The 23,987-nt window shown below is 36.2% G+C and overlaps 1 protein-coding gene across 1 annotated transcript; it reads right to left on the bottom strand.

Moving 5' to 3' along the window:
* Positions 1-647: 647 nt before the first annotated feature.
* Positions 648-23,601, bottom strand: slc8a2a (solute carrier family 8 member 2a). The gene is made up of 15 exons (XM_042724315.1): positions 23,301-23,601; positions 17,990-18,150; positions 13,411-13,741; positions 12,845-12,982; positions 11,869-12,096; positions 11,169-11,423; positions 8,414-8,857; positions 7,368-7,717; positions 5,862-5,965; positions 3,893-3,910; positions 3,679-3,791; positions 2,793-2,858; positions 2,285-2,384; positions 1,870-2,139; positions 648-1,791 (listed from the first exon to the last, which is right to left on the bottom strand). Exons 3-15 carry the CDS (start codon positions 13,708-13,710, stop codon positions 1,415-1,417), a joined length of 2,763 nt encoding a protein of 920 aa, XP_042580249.1. The 5' UTR covers positions 13,711-13,741; positions 17,990-18,150; positions 23,301-23,601; the 3' UTR covers positions 648-1,414.
* Between the last annotated feature and the right edge of the window lie 386 nt (positions 23,602-23,987).

Here is a 23,987-nt window from a genome sequence, read left to right as displayed (position 1 = left end):
GCGGCGCCCGGGTATACGATGCGTACGCATGCGTAGGGCGGTGCCAAGCGCTATTTGGCCAATAGGATTGGCGAGATGGTATAGGGCTTCAGACATTCGTCACACCGAAGGTGTTCCCATACTGTGACGTCACTGCAGCATCTCGTTCCCTATTCAGGGAACTGTGGTTACATACGTAACCGAGATGTTTTCCTACTGGTTTGTAGTGGCGGGTTTTTCATTCATTCTAGTAGTTTTTGAATCAGTTCACGAAAAAGATTCGTTCATTGATATAAAAAAGACAAGTAAATAAATAAATAAATAAAATTCACACAAATAACATCACAAGTAAAACAACATATATATATATTGTCAACCGCTGGAGTGTTGCTATTACGTCCGCGTTATAATGTGTAATTAGTAATTTTACAACATTAATAATTCACATTCATAATTCTTAAACCCCCCTCTGGAAAATTAACTAAAGCATTTGCGCACCTCAAAAATTCTATAAAGTGTATATTGTTAGTGTTCACTGTAAAAATAGGAGGACAAACGCTCATAAAAAGGAATAGACTTTAGTCAAGTAAATTATAAGAAAACCAGAACAATTCAAGGAATGGCCTTTGGAACTGTACTGATTATGCCAAAATAGTTGCAACTGTAATTTCATTTTTAATTTCTAAATACAACATGTTCCAATCAGAATACAAAAGCACAATAAGAACAAACACTTCAATTTATTATTTTTTTACTTACATTTGATTACTTACATGTAAATGCTGAAATAATAGATTTGACTGAATTGATGAAGTGACAGACTATAAGACTCATTATTTTAGTAAATATATTAATGTGAATTATGATAATCATAATTATCACATACATTCTTTCTTTGATCAACTTGTTAAGGTAGGTCCCACAATGTCTGACATCCTTAAGTAAAACTGGAAAAAGAAGTTCAGTTTCACTTGTCAAAGAGTTTTTGGTCATTTCTATGGAGAGCCATAAGTACCTTTTCTCTCAGAGAGAGGTCTAGCATCTCTTCAAGGAACGTCAAATACTGGTCATGAGTCAGCATATAAAAAGACATCACAGTCCTGTCAAAAAATTGCTACATCTTGCAGTGTGTTAAAAGTCCTCCATGCCACTGAGGGTCTAGTGATGTCAAAGGTTCATAATACCTCTAATGTGCTTTGAAACCAAAGGCGACCAACAGTTAAAGATGTCCCTGACAGCAGTGCAGTCATACAATCTTGCTCATTCTTTCATTTCATGTACATTTGTTTATACAGAATGGGATCTACTTTATGTACATATTACCATAGAATATAGTACACTTTGCATTTCTCTCATAGCTCAGTTCTCACATAACTCATTTTATGTGAATGTCATTAGTGTTAGTTTGAGTCTGGTTTTGTCTTTCTCTCTCTCCTCAGAAGCCGGTGATGTGACAGTAGGCCTCTAGGCTGGAGAATGTGATGTAGAGAAGCCACAAACCGAGGAACAATAGTGAAGTCAGAACCTTCTGCGTTTTGGGTCCGCCCAGCTCTCCGCCCACTGATGGCCGCCGCCGTAGCATCAGCACACCGATGTTAATGAAGGCAAAGATGGTGAAGAGTGTGACAGAGAATGCAAGAGAGCCGGGCTCGACGTGAAACACCTGACCTTTGACCTCCCAGTAAACAGCTGAAATGGACCAGGCCACGCCAATCCCCAGGAAAACATTAACCGCATTGCTACCGGTTACGTTTCCAACCGAAGCGTCTGCATACTGATCCTGTTTAGCAGCGACCTTACTTGCAAATGTATCTAAGAGGGGAAAGGGAGATGATAGCTGGTTGCTTGTGTTTCACATTATCAGACACACAAGCTATGTTTCAGATTTACCTGGAATGGAGGTTCCTAAGGCAACAAACACTACAGCAGTGACTGTGTCACGGAGGCCCACCGTGCAGCCGAAATGAGATGCCAAATCTCCAATGACGGCGGTTAGCAGCCCAATGACCAGAATGGACACAATAAAGCAGGCCCAGCCATTCCAGTATTCTGTGGGTGGAACGAACGCAAACAGAATCTTCCAGAACACTGTAACTGCGTGCATGAAATAATCACAGCATGATGGTTGCTGAGGCTCCCCTCCTTCTTCATCGCCTTCTCCTGAAAACAGTGAGAGAAAAAGAGAAAGGTATAAATAAAACTTCACCTGAAATAATCTCTTATGAGTTTTTATGGGCACAAACACAGCATAAATCATTTCACATATGTAGAAACACGCATAGACACCAAAATGATTTGATTCTACCTGCACTGACTGTTACCGCCTCGATGAACTGTTCTCTCCAGGAGTGTGTGCCAATTACTTCAGCAAGATTAGTGTCCTTCAGTAGCCGGTCTACTGTATTCTAAACACATGTGCACATCATAGTAAAGCTCAGTGATTGAGAATTATATCCATTAAACAGCAATCAATCAGACTGAGAAATTGCTCTGTAAAAGTCGGCACACTTTTTTAAAATCCTCTTTGTAATATTGACAGTATTCTTGAATAATTTGCACTATAGAACTGTTCATGCTCAGTTCTTGTTCAGTCAAATTAACATTTTGTTTCATTGAAAAATTATCAGGGTACTGTAGGCTGTGTATTAAGCCTAAGTTTTAAAGCTTTCAATTAATGAACACAAATTAAAACAGAAAGAGCTGTGATGAAGAAATAAGATTTAATTGCAATCTTATATAATCTTCATGAATTTAGGTGTGATTCAATCAGACAGTGTTTAAAGGCTAAAGTTTAGGGCAATTCCAAAACACACTTCACACTGAGGCAAGTGGTCTACTACCGCATCTAAGACTCCATTAGGGGCCATTCCCTGTCGGACCTATGAGAGGGAAGGAATCACAGCTTATATGACTTCTGCCTGCATGAGACAGACTAAATTGGGCACTCAGTTAATGTGTATGTTACAGAAGCCCTATAAGGCGATGGATTATTATTATTATTTATTTAGTTTTTTTTTTTTCGTGATCACACAAAAATATTCTTTTGATCTTGACAAAAGTTGTTTTCACATTATCATAACTTGTTGACTGTTGTTGACATTTCAACAAAACATTTGCTTTACTTAATAATAAAGTCAATACAATAAATGAATCAATCACTGCTCATTTTTTTTCAGAGACATGCTAAACATTTTATTTGTGTAATTCACATTTTTCAATGGTCTAACAACAGAGCATTAAACACCACAAGTGCAGGCAGAGAGCTTTCGGATGTATGCAACAGGTAACTATTCTAAAATCTTTTAGAGCTCCTTGGATTCAACCCACAACTTTTTCTTATCTATTTGAAATAAAATGATATTACATCATTTGTTTGTGATTTTCATTAGTTCTGTTGGATGGGCTGACCATGTGACCATTACATGTAGGACAGCTTCTGATCAAACAGACTTCTGATCTGATGACTTCATTACTGCTTTATTTACTCTGAAACAGAAGTAACTGATATTTTTGTGTATTTTATTACTTCATTTGGTTAGTCTACAGTTAGTGCTGCTGTTGGATAATGGGTTGGACATCATGAGAAAACAACTTTTGTTATGTTGTGATATGAAAAAACAAGAAAGAAAAATAATAATCCATGGCCTCCCAGGGCTTCCGTAGTTTGCTCCTGTATGTATACATATGACATGTATGTACCTTGAAAACAATGTTTTCCTCTATAATAACCTCTAACTTGCGGTGTTCTCCCAAAATGGGCTTTCCTTTCTCTGCTATACGTCTGGCGTCCTCCAATTCTGGACCAGGGGTGGCTGGGGAAAATGAGAGGGAGAGGAAAGGATAAATATTTATATAAATAAACTGCACATACACTGCAAAATAAATGTACAAAGAGTTAGTAGAGTCACCTTACCCTGATTCAACAGCAGATCTATATGCAGCATGCAAGTTGAAAATGAATCAATGAATGAATGAATATGTAAACTAAAGTTTTTGAAAGAAGACTTTTATGCTCATCTAGGCTGCATATATTTGATCAAACAGTAATATAAACAATTACCACAATTCAAAATAAACTGTTTATTATATATGCACTCACTGGCCACTTTATTAGGTACACCTTGCTAGTACTTTTGCCTTCAGAACTGCCTTAATTCTTCATGGCATAGATTCAACAAGGTGTTGGAAACATTCCTCAGAGATTTTGGTCCATATTGACATGATAGCATCACGCAGTTGCTGTAGATTTGTCGGCTGCACATCCATGATGCGAATCTCCCGTTCCACCACATCCCAAAAGTGCTCTATTGGATTGAGATCTGGTGACAGTGGATGCCATTTGAGTAAAGTGAACTGATTGTCATGTTCAAGAAACCAGTCTGAGATGATTTGAATTTTTTTGACATGGTGCATTATCCTGCTGGAAGTAGCCATCAGAAAATGGGTACACTGTATTCATAACGGGATGGACATGGTCAGCAACAATACTCAGGTATGCTGTGGCATTTAAACGATGCTCAATTGGTACTAAAGGGCCCAAAGTGTGCCAAGAAAATATCCCCCACACCATTACACCACCACCACCAGCCTGAACCGTTGAGACAAGGCAGGATGGATCTATGCTTTCATGTTCTTTACACCAAAATCTGACCCTACCATCTGAATGTCGCAGCAGAAGTCAAGACTCATCAGACCAGGCAACGTTTTTCCAATCTTCTATTGTCCAATTTTGGTGAGCCTGGGTGAATTGTAGCCGCCGTTTCCTGTTCTTAGCTGACAGGAGCGGCAACTGGTGTGGTCTTCTGCTGCTGTAGCCCAGCTGCTTTAGGGTTCGATGTGTTGTGCGTTCAGAGATGGTATTCTGCATACCTTGGTTGTAACAAGTGGTTGAGTTACTGTTGCCTTTCTATCATCTCCAACCAGTCTCCCCATTCTCCTCTGACCTCTGACATCAACAAGGCATTTTCGTCCACACAACTGCCGATCACTGGATATTTTCTCTTTTTCGGACCATTCTCTGTAAACCCTAGAGATGTTTGTACGTGAAAATCCCAGTAGATCAGCAGTTTTTGAAACACTCAGACCAGCCTGTCTGGCACCAACAACCATTCCACATTCAAAGTCACTTAAATCCCCTTTTTTCCCCATTCTGATGCTCGGTTTGAACTTCAGCAAGTCGTCTTCACCACGTCTAGATGCCTAAATGCATTGAGTTGCTGCCATGTGGTTGGCTGATTAGCAATTTGATTTACCAAGTAATTGAATAGGTGTACCCAATAAAGTGGCCGGTGTGTGTGTGTGTGTGTGTGTATATATATATATATATATATATATATATATATATATTTATAGTATGTGTATTTTCTTTTCACGTGTATTTATGTATTATGTATATGTGTATTTATTTCTATAACCTGTATATACTGTATGTATTTATCTATCTATCTATTTATCTATCTATCTGCACTTATCTACACCAATGCTTGGTCAATCGTTAGGTTAATGAAAGAGATTCCAAGTAGCTGATTAGCTCACTAATGAACCTGGTGTTAATTCTCTCTTTAACATTCACTTTTATTCGGACACATGAGCTCATATTACATACATACACAAACGTGAGGCTGAAGTGTGTGTGTAGGTGAGTTGGATCTAGTTACTGTGTGTGACGCATGTCTAGTTTGGTCCTTGATTGATCTGAAACTGGACACTGGTCATAGAAATGTGTGTGTGTATTTGTGTGAGAGAGAGGTGAGTATGAGGCTATCTAAATAGCCTAAACAAATAATAAACACAAGCATTCATAGAAATCTCCCTCACAGAGAAATATGTAAATACTGTAACAGATACTGGGATGATTAAAAAGAATAGTAACACACACAGACCTGAAATCCCTCTCTTGAGCCATTTAGGTTCTTCAAGGACAATGTAGAAATTTTCTCGCTTCTCATATTCCTGCATGTTAATGATGCGCACCTGTAGTGTCTTACTGTGGACACACACACACAAAGAGCAAAGGACAAATAATCATTTCCTCTTGGTTTTACCTCTGAAATATTAAAGGAGACCTCAGCATTTAAATCACATCAGAGTTAGGCCTGCATGAATACTTTAACACACAGTGCATTAATAATTAACCCACACACAGACGAACTGAGATGAGCATTCAGTTGTGTACATGCTCTATTCTCCACAAACCACTGCTGAACTGAGCATTTAAGATTTGTGTAATTTGTTTTGATAACAGGTAAATGTATTATGTTTTGGTCATTGTTTGTCAAGTGCTCTCCTTGTGTCAGTGTAACATTTCAGCCCAGGATAAGTCCTAGGTTAAAACTGATTTTTAACTTAAAAAAAAAAAAAAACATCTGCTGCTCAGAAGCCATTATTAGCTTATAGAGAGTGACAGTAAATTTGACACCTGAGTAGGATCCATCAGAGCACACATCAAACAATCCAAAGTTCAAAATCACAGCAGTCCACACAGAAGATTACAGATCATCTTAGATACGATGTGGTACACAAACATGTTGGGGTCTGAAGGTTTCAGGCAGGGATTATAGGAAAACAAAAAATAGGCGTATGCAACTGATGCAACTGATGTATTATTACTAGCCCAGGGGTAGAAGAGACCTCTAGTGGTGCAAATGAAAAGTGATGGCATAGTGACAAATAATGTTTGTATGCTGAGAGATGAGAGAAGTATTATGAGGTTTAATATTAGTGTATTACAAAATTACAGCTCAGAATAATATTTTAGAGTATTGTATTTTTAACTTAAGTCTTTCATAATGCTCACTGTGTGTTTGAAAAATGTTATATCATAGATTCTAAAACCTGACATATATGATATTTGAATTGACATACAGTACCGTTCAAAAGTCAGTATAATTTTAATATAATATAATTTTTAATAGAAAAGTACATTTCAAAAATAGAAAACAGTCATTTGAAATTGACTTTAACAGTAATATTGTGAAATATTACAAAATACATGCAGTAATATCTTGGTGAGCACGAGTTACTTTCAAAAACAAAAAATATGTACACAAAACCTTTTGAATGTTAGTGTATGTTAATTTATAATACCTTATAACACATCATAAATGCACTGTATGTGTTAGTAAAGTATATCAATGGCCCGTAATTTAAGGTTTTAAGTGGTACTGTCAGACTGCTTATTGAGATACTTACCAAAATACTCCACAATCAATTTAACACACATGCACTCATGCATTAAAGAGTATATCCACTACATTTTTTGAATTTATATAATTACCTAATTTTTACATAAAATCAGATTTGTGTGTATCTGAAAAGTAAAAAGAATATGCTCCCATTTTGTGTGTAAAAGTAAAATTTGAATTGAAAACTTTAGTGTGAACTTTTACCTAGTCTGCTCATTGGTAAACTCTAGCTCTCCTTCTGTTTGTTCATAGTCAACACCCTGTCGCGCAGAACCATCCTCTGTGTGATATGGAATCATGACAGTCCCACGCACACCTGACGTCCGGTTCACCGGAACCTCCACCACACCTGAACATTCACCCACACAGAGCTCCCGCTGACTAAACGTGAAGACTCCCGCATGATCATCATCCAAAATAGTTACGGTGGTTACGAAGGGTTCAACCAGTCGGGCACCATCAGTGTTGGTCCCGCCCTCACACTCCCGCAGGTTCGAGAGTCGCACAAAGAAGTGTTCGTCTTCCTCAAACACATCATCATCGATAATTCCCACCTGTAAAACATACACATGAGTCATATTCAACTCAAATACATACACTACTATTCAAAAGTTTTACAATGTTTTTGAATAAGGTCTCTAATTGTCATCACTTCAAAACAGTAATATTGTAAAATATTATTATAACTTTAAATAGTTTTGTTTTAATATATTTTAAAGTCTTCAGTGTCACACGATCCTTTAGAAATTATTCTGATATGCTGATTTGATGCTTATTATTATCAATGCTGAAAACAGCTGTGCTGCTTAATATTTAAAATTCAAAAGAACAGCATTTAATTTAAATATACTTTATTAACATTAAAAAAGTATTGACTGTCACTCAATATTGACCAATTTAATGCATCCTTGTATGAATTTAAATAATATATATTTTGTGTTTTCACATGCTCTTTGAATTATTTTACCAAATTTTTTTAATCTGATTTTTTTTAATTGAATCACTTACAAATTATTCACTTGTTAATCTGGATATATAATGAATATTTTAGCATCATATTCTGTTTATTGCTGTGTTGGAGTATATTATCAATTTGTGTGTTAACTGAGAAAGTATAGATTCATTTTCATAACCGAACATAACACAATGATTCACTCTGCAGGTTGTATTGGTTGAATTAATTAAAAAGATGTATTTCAAAAGAACATTCTGTTCATGGATCAGACATCACCACTGTGTGTTTATCTCACCTTTATTTCTTTGCGTGTCTCTCCAGGCTGAAATATGATTGTTCCCTCACAATACTCATAATCTGCCCCAGAACTGGCTGACCCATTCTCTGTCCTGTAATCAACATGGAAAGTTCTGGTGCCGGTTCCCCCCTGTAAGCAGACCCACACACTGACGCTCCCACAGTTCTCACTGCACTGGTACTGTGCCTGCTCAAAAGCAATGTGAGAACAGGTGGCCAGGTCATTCTCCACTGAATCTCCAGCTGCTCGTTTTGCCTGTTCAGCTGCTGCATGTTTCTTCAGTACATTCCCGGCACCGATCATCATGCGTGTTGCCTGCACCCTGTAAAAGGCCCGGCTCTTATGCTGTTTCTGCATGGTGGCGTAGTTTGCCATCTCGATCAGCTGGTCCAGGTCTTTATCTGGATGCTTCTCTCTCAGTTCCTTAAGCATGCGGATCACCTGCAACCACAGACAGTCATGGTAACCTCCAAACCCTTTTTATTTCAATGTTCTGCTCAATATCTTTAAATGTAAGAGACCACATCCAGCCGGGTTACCAACTCTGGTTAGGTGAACAGGTTGGTATCAACCTGTTTATTTTGCAATAATTACAGACTGACTGTACAATATCCCACTTACTTTATGACTACAGTAGTACTGATATTACTATACTAAAAATTGCTATATTGAAAGAAGTCTCAAGTATTTATTTATTTGATCAATAATACAAAAATCACTAATAATTTGAAGTATTTGTACAATTTAAAAAAATGGTTTATATTTTAATATATTTAAAAATGTACAGGTCCTTTTCAAAAAATTAGCATTTTGTGATAAAAGTTCATTATTTTCCATAATGTAATGATAAAATTAAACTAAGTACTTTTTTCGGATGAAAGCAAATTTTGCATGTCATTCGGAAATCAAGGTGCCAGAGTCTGGAGGAAGACTGGGGAGAAGGAAATGCCAAAATGCCTGAAGTCCAGTGTCAAGTACCCACAGTCAGTGATGGTCTGGGGTGCCATGTCAGCTGCTGGTGTTGGTCCACTGTGTTTTATCAAGGGCAGGGTCAATGCAGCTAGCTATCAGGAGATTTTGGAGCACTTCATGCTTCCATCTGCTGAAAAGCTTTATGGAGATGAAGATTTTGTTTTTCAGCACGACCTGGCACCTGCTCACAGTGCCAAAACCACTGGTAAATGGTTTACTGACCATGGTATTACTGTGCTCAATTGGCCTGCCAACTCTCCTGACCTGAACCCCATAGAGAATCTGTGGGATATTGTGAAGAGAAAGTTGAGAGACGCAAGACCCAACACTCTGGATGAGCTTAAGGCCGCTATCGAAGCATCCTGGGCCTCCATAACACCTCAGCAGTGCCACAGGCTGATTGCCTCCATGCCACGCCGCACTGAAGCAGTCATTTCTGCAAAAGGATTCCCGACCAAGTATTGAGTGCATAACTGAACATAATTATTTGAAGGTTGACTTTTTTTGTATTAAAAACACTTTTCTTTTATTGGTCGGATGAGATATGCAAATTTTTTGAGATAGGAATTTTGGGTTTTCATGAGCTGTATGCCAAAATCATCAGTATTAAAACAATAAAAGACCTGAAATATTTCAGTTGGTGTGCAATGAATCTAAAATATATGAAAGTTTAATTTTATCATTACATTATGGAAAATAATGAACTTTTATCACAATATGCTAATTTTTTGAGAAGGACCTGTATTGTATTCCTGTGATGGCAAAGATTTTCAGCAGCAACTTCAATGTCACATGATCTATCTATCTATCTATCTATCTATCTATCTATCTATCTATCTATATCTATATATATATATGTATATATATATATGTATGTATGTATCCTAGTGAAAAATAAATATACTTAAATGTACATAATGCACTTTAATTGTGTGGAAGCAGTGCTGAAGTCCAACTAAAGATATACTGAAGTATATTTGATTGTGTTGAAGTGGAACTACTGCAAGTATACTTTAGGTACACTTTAAATATCCTGCATTTAAAGACCGATATTATTCAAAGATCATACAACCCTCATCAATGGTGATATTAAAACACATTTAAGGCTTAATATTAAGACATGTGCATTGTGCACAAGTAGTACTCCAAATAAATTTAATTATAATTTTTATATCAGTAAGTCTCAAGGGATATATCAGTAAATATATTAATAGATATGAACTATATGACTTTCTTACAAGGGTATATATATGTTTTTACAACCATGTTCGATCAAATTAATGCATCCTTGTTGAATAACAGTACTAATTATTTCAAAGAAAATTTTGAATGGAAATATATAACTGTCACAATGTAGCTGACTGGTTGCCAGGAATGTTTATAAGAGAAGGCGGGGTTTATATTTGAAGTTTCTTGAGGATGCAGGATAACGTTCTGGTGGTGAGACACATTCAACCAATATTTTTTTTTATTACTTTAAGTTTATTTTCATTTATTTATGTTTTATTGGATTTATGCTAGCAATCTACATATAACTGTGACTGATACGTTGTTTAGGTGAGTTGGGAGGGCGTTTGACAAAATAATTATCTGTAAATGGAATGTATTGTTTTGCTTATTGATGAAAATAAAAAGTATGAATAATAATAAAAAAAAAACTAGCAACGATAATCCCTGCAATACATAGAAACCACTGGAACAAAAGAACATTCACCAAAATTTCACTCATAGAAGAAAGATCTGATTAGGTTTTTCTCTCTGTTTCGATTTGCTCTCTCACCTCCTCTCTGTCCTGTTCAGCTTCTTTGGTTTTCTCCATATTGACACTGGTGGTGCAGTTTTGATATTTTTCTCCCATGATGGCATCAATGCCTCTGGGTGCTAGCTCACCCTCCATCTCCACAATGATACCATGACGTTTATCAGCACGGTAACGCTTGTGCAAGTACTTGTAAAAGAGCAGGCGCCGGTCGGCGATCCAAGCCATTAAGACACACACAGGGAAGAAGAAAAGAGTGACCAGAGCCTCCCAGACCTCACACACACAGACACATGAAAATAAGTTAATTAAATTGGCCAAGACATTTACCTAAAAAGATAAATATTAGTGCTGGACAATGATTAATCGCGATTACTCACATCAAAAGTAAACATTTTTGTGTACATAATATATGTGTGTGTACTGTGTTTATTTATTATGTATATATAAACACACATGCATGCATATATTTAAGAAAATTATATTATGTTTATATATTAAATATATTTATAGATATCATATAAATTATGTTAATCTTTTCAAAATATTAACTGTATGTGTGTGTCTTTATGTATACGTAATAAATATACACAGTACACACACATGTATTATATAAACAAAAACTTTTATTTTGGATGCAATTAATCATGATAAATCATTGCCCAGCTCTAATAAATATTCACAGCCACATTATGCAAACATGTTCTGCTTACACACACACCTGTACAATGCCAGGGCTTATGACTGCCAGGATGAGGTAAAGCCAGATATAGGCGAAGATGCTCCAGGATGCAGTAACAAAGAAAACTCTGAGGTGTTTAATCTTCCTCACCTCTCCATCAGGTATCACCCACACACACACTCCGATTATCACAAACATGTTAAACGCAGCACTGCCGACTATGGTGCCAGGACCCAGTTCTCCTGACTCAAAACCATGTCCACACACCTGTCACACACAGATGAAGAACAACACCACCATGTGTCCAAAGCTAGTAATAATGTATAATTTAATATACAATATGTTTTCAAGTATGACATACATTTCAGGTGTTAGTAATTCATTTAGGAAAAAATTGTCCTTGTCTGATCAAGAGCCATGGCTCGAAATGTTACCTTTGGTGAGAACATGTGGAGCTATGGTGTGGCAACTTTTTATTCCCTTTTTTGTTATTTTATGTGGTTGAGCACTCTCATCAAGCTCTTTTGCCTGCTAGATGTGTGTACTTTTTGTTAAGTTCTAGTAAGCATTTAAGGGACTTTTTATATAATTTTTTCGAACTGGAATTAAAAACCAATGACAGTTGAATGCCACTGAACGATGAACAGATTTTTACTACCCTGCATGTTGCTATATTTCTTAAGGGTTTAGGAAAGACCGAATCTTGTAAAAATAAGACATTTCTGGGGAATCATTTCTTAATTCACCAGATGCAATAATGAAGAAGTAAAATGAGCTCTTTCTGACATCTGAAATATTTAACTGACGACTTCTGTGTTAAAACACATTGAGTTAAATTATGTTTTTACATGGATGAACAGCAGCTGAAGTCATCACTGTGATGAAATGAGATGAGTGTGTGTGAGTCAGTCGTTTAATAATTAACCTGAAAAAAAAAAAAAAAAAAAAACCCTTCACGTCTCTTGTGCTAAACTACTGGGTGATGCAAGTTGCTAGTTTGAAAATGTGTGCATACCTCTATTACTGACAGCAGGATCTCAGGGGCTGATGAACCCAGGGCCATCAGAGTGAGGTTGGATACAGTTTCGTTCCAGATTCTAACTGTCATTACTGTCTTTTCTCCATTTGCACCTGTCACAGTCACCTCTTTCTCCTATATGACAAATCAAGTATATAAAACCATAATATTTTGGTCATTTTGGCCACCAATATGATACCACGCTATAAGTAATTTTTAGCTAAATAAAAAAATCACAATGTAGCAGTCTTTTTAGCTGGAAAATCAAAATTATATTTTAAAAACCATGAAGTAATGCCTATTTGTATTTAAAGAAACTAATACTTTCATTCGGCTAAGACGCATTAAACTGAACAAAAGTGACAGTAAAGACATTTATAATGTAAAAAAAAAAAAATATTTCAAATGAATGTGGAACGTATCACAGATTCCACAAAAATATCTATCTATCTATCTATCTATCTATCTGTCTATCTATCTATCTGTCTGTCTGTCTGTCTGTCTGTCTGTCTGTCTATCTGTCTGTCTGTCTGTCTGTCTGTCTATTTTGTGTTGCTGTGCACCTGTGAGGTGATGACCTCGATGGCAGCCATGAAGCGATCAGCAATGATGGACACACCCAGGAACATGTAGAGAAGAAATGCAAAGTAGATCACTGCTCTTACTGACTGCATTGCCAGTGAGGGGTCTTGTGGGAGCCACACAGGGAGTAAAATCCCTGGTTGACATTTGACTTTCTCAGCACAGGATCTTTTGGGGCCATCTGCGCTACTGTTGCTGTTCCCATGAGCACTTCCACCCGCACACACCTGTGGAGAGAGGAGGAGAAGGAGGAGAAGGTGGAAGAGTAGAGGAGGAGCCATGACCAGATATGGTGATGAGAATGGCTCTCCTCTTGAGGTTGGGAGATTGACAGACAGAAAAGAAGAGTGGTATTATTTCATACAAAGCATGCTCAATCAATCATGATATGTATTTTGTAATATAATCCCACAATTAACATAAGATTTACATTTACAAATTATTATACAGAAATTTTGCTTGTGTTTTATGAATAAAGCTCAATGTCTATACGTGGATACCACATGAATAACAATGTGAATGAGGCCATCTCAGTCCTAATCTAAACCACAGGTCTTATCAGTGGTTCATTGGTCATGCCTGGCCTACACTGGACACAAGCAGTCAAACCTAATACTACAACTGGACTGGCAGCAGTGGCACCATTAAAATGAAAGAGATACATAAAACACATAGCATGGTTTCAGTTTTAAATAAGTAAAACATTTGAAACTAATAACTAAAGTAAATGCCAATTTTTGAAAAGCAGAATTTTTTTATTTTTTATTATTATATTTATTTTATATAAAAATGACCATAAAAAAGTAACTTAAATGCAAACAGAGGGAGAAAGAGAGCAACAGACAGTAAAATTAGGATAAAAGCACTAAGGGGTCAGTAAATTTATTTTTAAGAAAAAAATTAATTGATAAAAAGTTACAAAGACATTTATAATGCTGAAAAAGAGTTCTAAAGAGTTCAAACACTTTTAAGCAAATACTGTTCTTTGAGTTCTCGATTCATCAAAGCGCCCTGAAAAAATGCACAAAAATATTAAGCAGCACAACTATTTTCAACATTGATAATACAAAGAATTGTTTCTTGAGCACCACATCAGCATAAATGATGTCTGAGGGTTCATTTGACACTGAAGACTGGAGTAATGGTTGCTGAAAATTCAGCTTTAGCATCACATAAATAAATTACTTAAAAAAATTCTAATAGAAAACAGTAACAAATATTTCCAATTCAATCTGAAAATGTATATATTAATCAGATAGAATATGAAGAAATTTTCAATAGAGTGCTGACATGCACCAAAAGCTCTGACATAACACATTCATTTATACATTTTTAATCTTGATTACTCCATGTCACCCGTCACCTGTGTGGTAGAGATTGAGAGTGACATGCTGGACTGAACCATGTGGTCATATTTCACTTTCTAAGCTGCACTATGGTTACCTGGACATCAGCTTTACTGTGCTACTCTACACCACTATCCAAAAATAACCTGCCCATCACACCTGGCCCTACAACATAAACACAAATACATGTGTATGAAAGTGTCTTGTATGTTTCTGTAGATGTTGGGTGATGGTCTATGTGTTTGTTTGGGTATGTGTCTAAGTGAGCATGTATGCATTTACTCCCTTACAGTTATGTGTGTAGGTAAGTGTATGTGTGTGTGCCGAAACTGAAATGTCTCGGATTACCACGATGACACTGTTTCAGTCTGTCAGTGCCGCTGGTAAGTGATTGGGTGGATTGGCTTACACACAGAGCTCTGACAGCTTAATAGGAGTTAGCACCTTTTAGTGGTTAAGATTACCACCACCAGAGAGAGAAAGTGACAGACGGAGACAGAGAGGGAGGGAGAAGAGGGGAGGAGAGGATCCGTTCTAGGAAACGTGAGAGTGAAAAAGGAAAATGAAGAGGATGGTTAGCTAAAGTGAAAGAAGAGGGAACATCCACAATTTAACTAAATCCCTCATTTTTACATTTAACAATGAACTACTTTAAATGATAATACAAATAATTAATTATGAATTAATTTAATAATATTTGTAATGTTGACACCACTTTTAGGTAAAAAAATGTTTGTTTGTTTTTTAAATTTTTAAAAATGTTCAATTTTAAGTTTATATAAATATATAATTCCATGAATTCATTTCAAATTCTTAGCCGCAACATCCATTCCTGCACACTGACAACTACTGAGCTGCTGTTGCCCTGTGGATTGAGAGGCGTTTATGAGAGTGAGAGTGCTTTAACACCTTCTCTCTCTTTTGGAGGCTCTATCGTATTTGCCACCCAATACTGATTACACACGCTCACACGGACTTGACTAAATAATAGCAGAAGGACAACGTGAAACAGTTGACCTCTAACTGTGTAAGGCAGCCACATACACAAACACTCACAGAAAGCATGATATACACTGTATAGCTCACCCTGACACAGAAGAGCATACTCCACCTAAATACTGCTCAGATTTGCCAAAATGGCACTACGCTGATTTGGAGAGACACAGAGGAGAGGAATTGTTGAATAAAGTCATAATTTTGGTTTTCTTCATGTACAAAAAGTATTGTTGTCGCTTCATAACATTACGGTTGAATCACTGATGGCAGATGGACTATTCTGACAAAGCTTTTCATACTTTCCTGGACCCTGACACTGTTACTTACTTGGCAGTCTATGGGACAGTCTCAAGCCTACCGGTTTTCATCCAAAACACCTTAAAATGTGTTCTGAAGACGAACAAAGTTTTTACAGGTTTGGAACGACATGGGGGTAAGTGAATAATGACAAAATTTTCATTTTGGGATGGAGTATCCCTTTAAGCCAGTCTTTTAAAAGTGAGTCCTAGAACAGAGTGTTCCAGCTGTCTCCAAGGAACACACACACACTGTGATCAGAGACCTGCTTTCAGTATCAATACACCATAATCTCAGTACATTCCCCTCTCTTTTCTCCACTCTCTCTACTCACCACTAGCACACACACCTCCAATTATCACCAGCTTATGGTCATCTATAGCTGTCATTAAACATACTAAACTAAAACTAATAGATATGCCACAAAGCCTGTGAAGTTTGTAAGATACCATTAAATGTAAATTATGTTCACAATAGCATTCTGGGATCAGTATGCTGATTTGATTCAAACATTTTTTTTTTATTTACTACTATCAACATTAAAAACAGTTGGGCTGCTTAATATTTTTGTGGAAACCCTGATACAGTTTCAAAAGTACAATCTTTTGTCCCATTATAAATGTCTTTACTGTCACTTTTAATCAGTTTTCAATCAATTCAGTGGATCCTTTCTGAAGTGGGGGGGCCTTCAGGACCACTACTGAGAACCTATATCCTAGACCTAAACAATGAGTGATAATAGTGTACATATATGTGTATATATATATATATATATATATATATATATATATATATATATTATTTTTACGTCTTCAATACTTTTATTAAAACAAACATACCTAAAAAAAACCTTTAATGATTAACATGGTTAAAGATGAAGTCTTTTTATTTATACATTATTTATATACATTTTATATATATTGTACAAATGTCTGCCCTTGGGCCTGTCTGACCTGGTATTTTAAACAGAACCACACACAGTCACGTGTACACTCACCGGAGCACATGCACACAGACGGTGCAAGTGACTGACACACTAACATGGGCATTTGGATTGAGAAACTCTACTCTTGCTTTCATGGTCTCCATCCATGCATTAAATAATTAACCTGTTGCAGATCGATCTAAGATCAGGTGGTTAACTAATGACAGGTTTAGATCAAGTGTTCGGATCAGAGACTGTGTGTGATCATTTGACCTAGAATCACGTGCTTAGTCTGTTGCAGTTTTGCATGTTGCATATTACATGCTCCTCTATAAGTGGGATGTACCAAACCGAGACCAGCAGATTACTTCACAGATCCAACATAAGACAAAGGTAAAGAAGATCAACAGATGTGTACATGTGAGGAAAAATGCATGCTCACACATACATAGAGAGACAAACCCACCAGACTGCATTAGACTGAGAGAGACACACATACATACACACTCATCAGACTGCAGCGGGAAGGCTGAGAGCTCAGGTCTTGTGGTGTGTGTTACAGTGGCCCCTCATCCTGACCAGCGTTACTCTAGAAGGATCCGCAGTCTCAACTTCACCCGCCACTCATCACGACACTGCCATTATGCAATATTTAGCACAGCACACACACACATACACCAGATACACGCTCATGTTCAGACAAATTCTGTCTAAATCATATTTTGTCTGACCAATACACATGAACATAAACTTCTGTACTGGAAGTTTGGAAGGACTGGAATAATAAATTATACTAAACATCTGTGGTGGGTTGACACTTTTTAGTGAACGTTGACTGCGGTTCTAGGCTGAGATTCATTTGCACCTATACAGGAGTTTTAGACCGTTTGGTTTAGAGGACCGACGTTTTGATTTCCTCTCAAATTCATCAATGAAACACAGAATATGTAAATGCAGTTGAGGCAGCTCAAGTCAAAATATTCTCAAATGACTTACTAGTGCCTCATAGGGTGGTATTTTGAGGTGGGTGGACTCAAGTAACCTCAGGAGGCCAGATTCTGGTAGAGATCTGTGTGAGAGCCAAAGCGATGGCAAGTCTTCAGCAGCAGCTGTGGAGCTTCAGGTCAGGACCTGCAGAGTTTCATCATTATTCCACTCTGAAAGACATGAACTCGAAGTCAAAGGTGTGTCTGTGTAGAAAGCTGATGTAGAAGAAAATATAGTTAACAAAAACCTGCATGTCATATACATTGTAACATAGAACGATGCAGCAAGGGTGCACAAAAGTTACAGTAAAAACTTCTGTATCAGTTTCATCAATGCTGTACATTTGAACTTTCCATTCATTGAAGAATTCTAAAATATTTTTAATGTGTTGTTTCCACAAAAAATTAAAGCCTAACCATTTTCAGGATTGATAATAAGAGGAAATGTTTCTTGAGCACCAAATCAGCATATTAGAATGGTTTCTGAAGGATCATTACTTGATAATGATGTAAAGGCTGCTGAAATTTTTGCTTTTTAAATTTTAAATATCAACTCAATAATACAGTTTCAAAAAATAATATCAAAACAACATTACAGTTTTTACTGCATCAAATAAAGCCTTGCTATAAGAGACTTCTTTCAAATGTAGTACTAAGAATGTTTTTTTTTTTTTTTTTTACTATGAGCAGCATAATTATTTGCAAATGAATTCTTGTTCTTCTCAGGTCTTACATTACAAAATATAAACTTTTAACAGTAGAGATGCTGGAATACTGGCCAATATGAGAAGTCATTACTGTTACGGACAATAATAAATGGGCAATATTATAAATATATATGCTACAAGTAAATTTAGGCATCACAAAATGATAGTGTACAGTATAATAGATGGATAAATATTAACTTTAAAATATTTTCTATAAGGGCTAATAATGCTAATGGGGGGGGGGCACCTGGATGTTGGTTAGATTCAGATTGGAACTCAGAGAGTTATTTATACCCAACAGATTTGAATGATTAGTTGGGTGTTAAATTAGACAGCACAGTTCTGCAGTTTTTCAGTTCTGCTATCATTACATGTTCACATAAAAGGAAATCTATGTTTAAGAGTTAAATATTGGTCCCGCTTTTAATAAGTGGCCTTAACTACTATGTACTTAAATACAATGTACAATGTACTTATTGTGTTCATATTGAATTGCAAAACACTTCTGCAGCTATTGAGGTGGGATATGGTTAAGGTTAGGGATAGGTTGGGAGTTATGGGTAGGTTTAAGGGTGGGTTAAGGTTTAATGGATGGGTCAACAGTGTAATTATCAATGTAATTAAAGAAATTAATTACAGATGTAATTACATGCAGGTATTTTTTAAATATAAGTACAGTGTAAAAACATGCATGTACACAGTTGTAACGTGGGGTTTGGGTTTTGTTTGTGTTTCTTGTTCATAGCTCTCATGTCTTTTATTTTGGAGTTTAGTCATGGTTCCTATCTACTCATGTGGTACCTTTGCCTTCTTGTATTCCTGCTATTGGTTCCTTTGTTCATTGTGTTCTGATTGGTTGTCCAAGTCATGTGTCTTGTTCCTCATTGGTTGGATTACGTCATGTGACTCTGATTGTTTGGTATATACCCCTCATGTAGCCTTTGTCTCTTGTCTAGTCTAGTCTGTTCATGCTAAGTCAAGTCTGTTCAAGTCAAGTCTGTTCAAGTCAAGTCTTTGTTTGTATTTTGGATTTCACTTAGTTAAATAAAAGCTGCTCTTGGGTTCATCACTATGCTCGCCTCAGTGGACTATTGTTACAACAATAAGCACATTGAATCAAATGATTAATTTAAATGTAAGTACATAGTAGTTAAGGCCACTTAATATAAAGTGGGACCTAAATATTTGCCATAATTTATCTCCATCCTTTTAAGTTGGATAATAATGTTCTATGTCTTGAAATAGGCAGAAACAATTAAATGTCCAATACAAGGTGACAGCAGTAAAAAAAAAAATCCCATTACAGACAGATGTAATAACTGTAATAAATAATAAAACACTCTTTCTGACAATCATATCTATAGAAGAAGCACAATTCTATAGTAAAGACTATAGCATCCATAATACACGCAGACACACACACTTCTTCAACAACAACAAGCATGGTGAATCACAGTACACACATTCCATTACAGAACACCATATTTTTTATGTATATTTATTATCTATTTGGGTGTATTCTGTGAGCTGAACCACCACTGATGTCCTCTCATGTATACATAACGTCTATCTCAACCCTTCTGTTCATATTTCCTCCAGTGCAAACAAACTCTACAGAGTTCAATTTCACTCTTACCTCACTCCAAGAGTATCACATTCTGCAGGCAATGCAAACACTGCATTACCTGTCCAAAGAGCAGAAAAAACACCTGTCTGGCTGTGTGCTCAGGGCTACTTAACAAACCACATTCCATTTAGCTTGAACACAGAGAAATAAGGAGTGTGTGTGCAAGTGAGTGCAAAAGAGGGAAAGAGAGATAATGGACTAGATTAGCTTTGTGAAAGCATCAGAGTATGGAAGTTGCAAAACATATGAAGCAATGCTATGTTCAATTGTATTTAATAACATAAAACTTTTTGTACCAAAACAGATCAGTTTTTATTGGTTAAAAGAAAGTGAGTGAAAATGAAACTAAAGCAAGATTCAAACCAACCAAGGAGCTAAAACTCATAATACTATCTACGAGAAGAGAAAAGATCAGGAAAAGGAGGAAGGATTTTTGTGTTTTACTGTTCTTAAAGTTTATTAAAGTTTGAATTTTAATTATTTATTAATTATTTTATTTTATTTTTATTCATAAGTTTTATGTCTTCTAAATCTGATTAAAGGCCTGTTTGCCCAAATGCATTGGTTTAATATAAAGTGTTTAAAATAAATATTTATAAAATGTTGCTGGTTTACTATTTGGTGGAGGAAAAGTCTTGAACACACACCAAATCTACATATATTTCAATAAAACAAATACTGTAAAACATGTTTGTAATTTATATATATATATATCTACATATATTTCAATAAAACAAATACTGTAAAACATGTTTGTAATTTATATATATATATATATAAATTACAAACATGTTTTACAGTATTTGTTTTATTGAAATATATGTAGATATATATATATAAATTACAAACATGTTTTACAGTATTTGTTTTATTGAAATATATGTAGATTTGGTGTGTGTTCAAGACTTGTCATATATATAAATTTTATATGACTCTTTTTTTTATTTTACTATATTTTAAAATTTCATTTATTCCTGTGAATTTTCAGCAGCCATGATTGCAGCCTTAAGTGTCATATAATCCTTCAGAAATCATTTTAATATACTGATTTGCTGCAAATATGCTGCTCAAAAAGCATTTGTTATTATTAACAGTGTTGAAAACAGATGTGCAGCCTTTGTACGCTGGTGTATGCACATCTTTGACTCAGCATATTTATAGCATATGTCAACGTGCTGCTGTAAAGATGGTTTGCCATACTGAACTCTTGCCGAGTCTCATGTTTCAGTCTCTTACTGAACTTCATGGATACTTTACCATTTAGAGGTGCCCCTTCATCCCAGGGAGGTTAACCACTAACCTGTGTGTATGTGTGTGTGTGTGTGTGTGTGTGTGTGTGTGTATGCACCCATTTGGGAGATGGTGCTATTGGATAGTGTATGTTGTGCTTATATTTCCATGTGTTTGCTTTTTGAATTTTTGAGAAACACAGCAAGAGAATGGAAAACAGAACAGTCAGTTGGGGATGCAAGTTCTGGGACTGGAAGATGTTGAAGCAACTGGAGTAGGTGAAAGGATAAATGAGTTACTTTCTCCTGCATGGATCTTCTGTAACGTGATGCTGCATTCATTTACCCACACTTTTCTCTGTAAGACTCTCTCTTCAGGACAGAAACACCTCTGCTCAACCTTCATCATTCTCATCCCTATCATCATCATCCTCACCACGACACAATCATGTGTGCATTCTCCCTGCAGACATGTTTACCCATGTTACTGACCGCACCAAGGATTGTAACTAAATATTCTGTTTCTTTTTTCCATTTCGAAAGACAACACCTATTCTGAGCTAGACGGGTTACCGTTTAATCAGTTCCACTTTGACTGCACACAGACTTCCACCAGACAATCGTGACTTTCATGTAATCTAAGACTTTAAGTATTACTCTGCTGCAGAAATTTTTAACAGGCCACTTTATCAGATGATCTATTGAGACTAGCTGAAAGGACATGACGTGTTATTTCAGTGGACAATAGAAAAGAAAATATAATATGAATAAACGTAAAAGAAAAAAAAAAAAACCTTTTGACATATTCAAAAGTATTTAGGGGTTGTGCTGTTAAACCTAGTAAAAATATGTTTAAAATATGGGTGTGCTAGGCATTATATTTTTATTCTCTAAATCAGGTAAACTGATAATGTGCTTTGAAAGATAAATTGCGCACCAAGGATTGTAACTAAATATTCTGTGTCTTTTTTCACATTGTAGTTTCAGTTACATTTACTATCATTACGATCATTGTTGTATCACATTAGATCACACAGAGAGAATCAACTTGGTGGACTGAAAAATATAATTTTATCTATGTTTTCCCTCTATGAATTTATAACCGATTAAAAGGCAAGCAGTGAGTGTCAGCGCTGAATAGGGCTATCTCAGGCCATCACTGGGTTTGAAAGGTACCATTAAGGGAGATGCATGAAACACCCCCCAACCCCAATTCCTGCTGGTACTGAGACACGAACTTGTGACCTTTGGGTTACAAGTCTGGCTCTCCAACCATTGGGCCACAACTGCTAAAAACACTGCATAAAGTGAATAATAGGCAATGCCTAGTTACACGTGTTTACATCAGCATTTTTTAGATCAATGACAGGAGAAATAACTGCCCTTTCGCTCTTTTTCCTGTGTAGGATGAAAATGACTCTCGTTTTTAGCTTTCATCGAATCCTAAGTAATACAAAAGAAACTTAACAGACCTAAGGTTGTGCGGCTCATTAATAACTTGGTAAAGCCGCCACAGACTGAACTGCACGTGACTGGCAACAGGTGCGATTCTGTGAAGTAACAGTACAAACACAGCTAAACACTTAAAAACAATGAGTTAATTTCTTTCTTCTGTTAATGATAAACAAAAACGTAGATGCTGTCAAGAGCGTTTTCGGTCCTGACAGATATAGTGGCAGTTAGTGAACCAATGTGCATGCCATATAGCACTATAAACCCCAGTAAAAGTATTTATCTATTTTATTCAACAGAACTTACCTCTATAGCAGAGCTCAGAATGGACAGACATGACCGGGAGGCAGTAGAGGAAGTTGCTCCAGTTCTCAGGAGAGACGTGCCATTAGTTTTCGTGGTGCGCCTGCTTCTGTTCTGAACTATGCGAGCATCCCAAACAAGCTCGCATCCTCCGCGCGCACAGCACGCGACAGACTGCGCAACAGCTCAACGCGACGTTCTGATTGGTGCGTCAAAGCTTATCGCCCTCAAAATACCTGAACACTGGTCTTTGTATACGCCATAAAAACTGGAGCAGAGCCATATGGTGCAATCACTTATATACAACTATAATAACGGATTATTAATTAAATTAATTAAAAACAATAACAATAATTTTTTTTTTTTTTAAAAAACAGAGATACTTTAAAGGGATCGCAATTTTTTTCTTAGAGTACCCTAACTGTTTCATGCAAAAATAGATATGTCTATTTTTATAGTTATAAATTATAGGCTATATTAATGTTATATAGAAATTATATATTTTATATGTTATTAAAAATTGCTATACTGTTTGTGAATTGCCCTTACAATAATTTACCATAGGAACCATAGTTACTTCCGTCACAAAAAAGTAATAATACAAAAATAAATACCACTGTCATCAGATAACACAAAATGGCAACTAGTTCTGAATTAGGAATCAGAGTTCTGATTCCATATTCGCTATGA

Source organism: Cyprinus carpio, chromosome B5 (assembly GCF_018340385.1).
Source record: "Cyprinus carpio isolate SPL01 chromosome B5, ASM1834038v1, whole genome shotgun sequence".
NCBI lineage: Eukaryota > Metazoa > Chordata > Actinopteri > Cypriniformes > Cyprinidae > Cyprinus > Cyprinus carpio.
The sequence above is the reverse complement of the archived record's forward strand: the minus strand, read 5'-3'. Positions and strand labels throughout refer to the sequence as shown.